The sequence below is a fragment of the Gavialis gangeticus genome, unplaced genomic scaffold, assembly GCF_001723915.1.
Source record: "Gavialis gangeticus isolate Ggan-Ray unplaced genomic scaffold, GavGan_comp1, whole genome shotgun sequence".
Classification (NCBI taxonomy): domain Eukaryota; kingdom Metazoa; phylum Chordata; order Crocodylia; family Gavialidae; genus Gavialis; species Gavialis gangeticus.
In genome coordinates, this window is record NW_017728992.1 from 169918256 (window position 1) to 169924828 (window position 6573).

A 6573-nucleotide genomic window follows, 5' to 3' on the forward strand; every position below is an offset into this window, starting at 1 on the left:
GAACAACTACAGGCAGACCTGGACAGGTTGGACAAATGGGCAGAAAACAATAGAATGCAACTTAACAAGGAGAAATGCAAAGTGGTGCACCTAGGGAGGAAAAATGTCCAGCACACCTACTGCCTAGGAAATGACCTGCTCAGCAGCATGGAAGAGGAAAGGGATCTCGGAGTCCTAGTGGGCTCCAAGATGAACATGAGGCGTCAGTGTGACGAAGTCATCAGCAAAGCTAACCGCACTTTATCATGCATCAGCAGATGTGTGATAAACAGAACCAAGGAGGTGATACTTCCCCTCTGTCGGGCACTGGTCAGACCACAGTTGGAATACCGCATCCAGTTTTGGGCACCACACTTCAAGAGGGAGGTGGATAACCTGGAGCGTGTTGCTCGTACGGTTAAGGGCTTACAGGCCAAGCCCTACAAGGAGAGACTAGGGCACCTGGACCTCTTCAGCCTCTGCAAGAGAAGGTGGAGAGGCAACCTTGTGGCTGCCTATAAATTCATCATGGGAGTGCAGAAGGGAATTGGTGAGGCTCTACTCACCAAGGCGCCCCCGGGAGTTACAAGAAATAATGGCCATAAGCTAGCAGAGAGCAGATTTAGACTGGACATTAGGAAGAAATTCTTCACAGTTAGAGTGGCCAAAATCTGGAATGGGCTCCCAAGGGAGGCGATGCTCTCCCCTACCGTGGGGGTCTTCAAGAGGAGGTTATACAGGCATCTGGCTGGGGTCATCTGAACCCAACACACTTTCCTGCCTATGCAGGGGGTTGGACTCGATCTATTGAGGTCCCTTCCGACCCTAACATCTATGAATCTAGGGAGGTAGCAAACAAGGTGATCCTATGCTTGTCCTGTCACAACATCTAATCATCTTGAGTTCATGAAAGCTTACACTCTACATACAGTTTGTTCTGTTAGTCTATAAGGTGCATATTTACTCAGCCTTCTTCAAAATGAAATTATGGCCAAATCAAATGCTTTAGTGTTATAGAAGTAATGTCTTAATTTTAAACATAAGAGCAAATACATTACAACAATATGGGGAAAAACATGAGTTTTTATTCATTCAAGCAACAGCTTTAGCCACGGTTGTGAAATCTACATACCAATGCACACAAAGCTTACCATGAGGAATCTCATCTGAGTACAGGTTTTTGTACACATCCATAGCAAAATCCACCATGTTGGTATCACTAAGAAGGTCCAATTTTCCTTGCAGTAATTCTTTTTCATTGTATATCTGAAGCAAGAAGAGTTAAAAGATTTCATGAAGATACATGGAATATTCTTTAAATAAGAGTCATTTTTTTTTTTAAAGAGGCCTCTTTATTTATTAATAAAGTTACAGACAACCAAATTTGAAGTCATGAACATGGGAAGTGCCATAGCAAGACAAACCAATAGTTTCTCTAGCTCAACATCTAGTCTCTGGTGGACCAGCCTATATTCCACCCCTGAACCCAAGAGTCTCAGGGGACCTCAGCTGGTGGCTTCTACACAGAGCCATCACCATGGGCATGTATCTGGCACATTTCATGGACATCCCCCAGCACCTGCCCTTTCTGCTAACAGAGAGGGCCTGTGGTGCAGGCCAACCTTGAGTGCGCCAAGTAGCAGCCGTTTTCCACCTCCTCTGGAACCTCCTGCTGAGGTTCTGGTTGCACTTCTCCCTACACAGGTCCAGGGATGTGATTCTCCCCCTCTATGCGGCACTGGTCAGACAGCAGCTGGAGTACTATGTTCAGTTCTGGACACTGCAGTTCAAGTGGGATGTGGACAACCCGAAGACAGTCCAAAGAAGAGCCACTTGCCTGATTAGAGGCCTGCAGGGAAGGCCTTACGAGGAAAGGCTAAGGGACCTTAACCTCTTCAGCCTCTCCAAGAGAAGACTGAGAGGGGACCTTGTGGCAGCGTACAAATTCATAAGGGGAAAGCAACATAAAGTAGACAACAACCTGTTCACCAGGGCACCCCCTGGAGCGACAAGGAACAATGGCCATAAGCTATTAGAGATAAGGTTTAAGCTGGACATTAGGAAAAAGTTCTTCATAGGCAGGGTTGCCAGAATATGGAATGAGCTCCCAACGGAAGTGGTGCTCGCCCCATCTTTGAAGGTCTTCAAGAAGAGACTGGATAGGCACCTGGCTGGGACCACATGACCCCAGGGTTGGTGTTTCTTTTCTTGCCTGCCAGGGGCAGAGGATTGGACTAGATGGCCCACTGAGGTCCCTTCTGACTATGAATCTATGCACCTTTTCTAGGGGTACACTGATAGAGAATTTTTGGGCTGATACCAACGGCTGATTTGTAATGAGCCATATCTGAGCTGATACGGAGAGTGGCGTCCAGCTGATAAGTCTGCTATGGGGGACAGGGCGAGGAGAGTGGTGAGAAGAGGGGCATGTGGGGGGCAGATCGAGGCCCCCCCGTGGTAAGGGAGGGAGTGGGGCTAGGGCAGGCGCTGCATAGCTGGGGCAGAGCATGGGACGGAGCTATGAATGGCTTGTCTGGGGGATGTGGCTGCGGGGCAACTCCTGCTGCTGCACACATTGTTGGAGGGCATGGGGGGCATTCTGCACGCAGGGTGAGGACGAGCTACTGCTGTGGGTTGGGGCCGGAGGCAGCGCTGAGCTCTTTTGTGGCAGGGGGGAGAGCCGGGGCTATGCTCAGGGTGTGCTGCACTGGGGTTGTGCATGCATGGGGCATTTATAGGTGGAATTATTGGCCACATCAGCCAAAAAAAGATGACTGCCGGTGTCAATCCAATATGGGACTGATGTATCAGTGCACCTCTAAACTTTTCTTTTATATACTCCCCATCCATGGCTCCACCAAGTCCCAGGACCTCCTGAACAACCTGCTCCTGGCTCTAGCTAGGCTAGCCATGTAACAGATCAGGAAGGAGTCTCTGGCTGGGGGGAACCTAAGTGACTTTGGGATTGTCTTCTTATCCCTTACCATCCATGTCTCCAGGCAGTTTCACTGGGTAGAGTCCACTGGCTCCCTGGACTTGAGGGTCAGTAGGTGCTGGCCAGCACGCTTACTTGGTGTCCCCCAGTGACATAAACCTGACCCACACTGATGTCCCTATATTCTCTTTAGTTGTCCCAAGTAATCAACTGTTCCCTGATTAAGGGAGGCTTATAGTTCCCTTGGTGGGCCTAGGCCAACATTTCTCTGGGCATAACAAAAAGGCCCGTTTCCAACAGTGACAAAAGTGGAAGCTAGAGGGAGAACATTGAATTAGACAGATGTATAATAATTTGTCTTCTATCTATTACATTCCCTGACACACCATTATTGATTTAAAGATCCCAAAGGAAACACCTCCAATTCTTCTGCTCAAAGCTGTTACTAGATCTATCATCCATGCATTTCATAGAATCATGAAAAATTAGGGGTGGAAGGGACCTCAGGAGGTCATCTAGTCCAACCCCCTGCTCAAAGCAGGACCATCCCCAACTAGATTATTCCAGCCAGGGCTTCATCAAGCCCAGTCTTAAAATCCTTTAAGGATGGAGAGTCTACCACCTCTCTAGGATACCTCTCCAGTGATTCACCACCCTCCTTGTGAGAAAGTTTTTCTTAATATCCAGCCTAAACCTCCCTTGCTGCAACTTGAGACCATTGCTCCTTGTTCTGTCACCTGCCACCACTGAGAATAGCCTAGCTTCATCCTCTTTTAAACCTCCCTTCAGGCAGTTAACGGCTGCTATCAAATCCCCCCCTCACTTATCTTATCATGCCATCTATCTCTAACACCTGTAGCAATGAATTTCAGAAGTTAACTACCTGTTGTGTAAAGAAATACTTTCTCTTGGTAATTTTAAACCTGTCTTCTACTAGTTTCAGTGGGTGCCCCCTAGTTGTAGTATTCTGGGACTTGGTGAACAATAGTTCCCTGTTAACTTGATCCGGCACTTTCATGATTTTATTAATCTCTATCATACCCGTCCTCACCCATTTCCTTTCCAAACTGAAGAGTCCTAGCCTTCTTGATCTCTCCTGGTAAAGCAACTGCTTCATACCTCTGATCATTTTGGTGGCTCTTCTTTGTAACTCTGCTAATTCTACTACATCCTTTTTGAGATACAAGGACTAAAACTGTATAGTATTCAAAAACTGGGTGCACTGTGGATTTGTATAACAGTGTGCTGTGAGGAATGTGTTCTCCATTTTTTTTTAATCCCTTCCTTAATAATGTCCACTCTTTTATTGGGTTTTTTTGTTGCTGCTACACACTAAGCTAGTGTTTTTGGAGAACTATCTACAAGGATATCTCTTTTCCAACTCACAACTAGTATAGAAACCACCATTGTGTACTTATAGTTGAGGTTATTTTTCCCCAGCTGCATTATCCTGCACTTCCCAAAAAGCCCCTCAACTATTTCACCACTAGTGGCAGTGCATAATTTAGCTCTTTATTACCTTCCTTGTCGAAGCTGTAATGTTATATGTGGTATTCAGTACAGTTAAATGATGACAAGCCTGTTTAACAAAAAATATTGGGCTAGACAGTCTTTAAAATTATATCTGGTCTGATAATTTGCCCTCAGTAAGTACCAACAGGCCAAAAAGTTGAACATTTTGAGGAGTCCAACAAGGAAAATAGTGAACTAATTTTAATTTGGAAGTAAAGGCATTTTTGGCTATAGAAGATGAGGACTTCCATAAAAGTTAAGAAACCACCATTCAAGGACTAGCACGAGTAGGTTAAAACCTGCCCACTAATATAACACGCTCAAAAGAGTTGACTAGTCAATGAGACCATCCAGGGAAGTTGTATGGAGACCAGTAAACTTTGCAAGCTTTAAAGCAACAATTTAACACAACAGGAAGTTAAACGGAGCTGACTGCCTAGTCGCGGGGTGTACAGCAGCTTTACTGACAGCAACTGGCTCTCAAGGTTTTTGAACTCAAGGCCCCTCCATAACTCTTGTGAACTGACTGCCACCCAACTGCAAAAACAAATGTACCAATTACCCCCATCACTTCCTTGCCAAGGGTCCTGGCAAGGAGATCATCCAGGCAAGGAGATCATCCAGGCAAGGACAACCCTAAGCCTGTTATTCATCTCCTTATCACCTCACACCTCAGGGCACCCCGGTGTGCCCCAGCACCTGTGGCCTGAGCGCCATCAGCTTACAGCCACACACTAGCTGCATGTCTAGGACACCCTACACTCCCGCGACGGAGAAGTCTGTATCCTGGATCACCGCATCTCTAGAGGCGCCTGCTACGAGCGACAGGCCTCCCGGGGGCCGCGCGGCGGAAGGGAGGCAGGACCAGGCTCCCAGACCAGCTGGAAACGAAGGGCAGGGCACGCGGAGGACGTAACCCTCCCAGCGGCGGGCAGCAGCCGCGCTACGGGTTTATTACAAACGGCCGCAGGCGCTTGGGGAAGAAGGGGCGGGAATTACCCCTCCCCCCCGGCCCAACACCCACGAGGCCGCGCGGCCTCCGCTGCCTTTCCCGGCTGCCCCGCGGGCTACGCCGCGTGTGCGGGGGTACGGGCCGGCCCCAGGCTCCCGCGCCGCCATCTCACCTCCTTAACGGACAGGAACTCAAGCAGCGGGAAGACCAGGTGCCGGTCCAAGAAGTGCGCGATGCGGGTGGTCAGGTCGTACTCAGCCATCTTGCGAGGGGAAAGGCGGAACCGCCGCCGTGTGACGTAAAGACGCGCCGTCAGGGAGTGGCTAGGAGTGCGCGTGCGCACGGGCGCCCGGCGCTAGCTAGGGGGCGGGGCCAGAGGCGAGCATGTGCAACCGGGCGCCTGAGGGCAAAGGGGCGTGGCTTGTTCTGCCCTCAGCCTCCCTCTGTTCTGCTCTGCTTTGCTCTGTTCGGGGGTTGGAGCGGGACGCGCACGTGGCGCGGGTGGAGGAGAGGCGGCATGCGCTTCTCCGCGGCGATTCAGGTGGGAATAGTGTTGCCAAGCGTGCAGTCATTATCCTGCGTGAAATGCTTCGGGTTGGCTGACCCAGGCGTCCTGCACTCACTGGCGAGTTGCAGTGAGCAACATAAAGTGAAAAAAGACTTCTTTGCCTACTTGCTTGCCTATTTTTTTCAGCCTACGATAGTTTTTCAGCAAATAGGATCATTTCATATTTAATACCTGGCCACGCTAGGCAGGAACCTCCTTGCATCCTTGCTCCCAGAAGAGGGGTTGCCAGCCATGAGCAACTGGTGTCACTATGAAACCTTAGTCGGGATGGCGGGGGCACATGCCCCACCTGCGACCACTCCCGCCAACTGGGGGAGTCTCCCTGCAGCCGATCTTGCCGCCCGGGGGGCTGGGAGTGGGGAGAATGGAGTTCCCATTTTAGTATCTAACAAAAAATAATGTCCAAGTTATAGCAAGTTACAAAATAAATAATGACATTGGCAAGTCTTCTGTACTTGAGCTGAACTGCTGTGTCATAGCCTTTCCCATAATGCTTGACTTCCTGATAAAAGTGATGACCTGGTGAGGAGGCTGCGAGTGCTCAACCACCTGGGTGACAGTGATCATCGTCTGCTGGAATTCACCATCCAGCGCAAGGTGGCAAAGGCATGCAGCAAGGCAGCAGCC

General features: G+C 49.4%; 1 protein-coding gene across 1 annotated transcript in view; it reads right to left on the reverse strand.

Annotated features, from left to right (window-relative positions):
* Positions 1-5663, reverse strand: part of EIF3E (eukaryotic translation initiation factor 3 subunit E) — a 65007-nt gene extending 59344 nt beyond the window's left edge. The window contains exons 1-2 of the mRNA XM_019528070.1: positions 5551-5663; positions 1131-1245 (exon numbers count right to left, since the gene is read on the reverse strand). Coding sequence (XP_019383615.1) covers positions 1131-1245; positions 5551-5640 — 205 coding nt within the window. The 5' untranslated portion in view covers positions 5641-5663. The remainder of the gene's footprint in view (positions 1-1130; positions 1246-5550) is intronic.
* Positions 5664-6573: the final 910 nt, after the last annotated feature.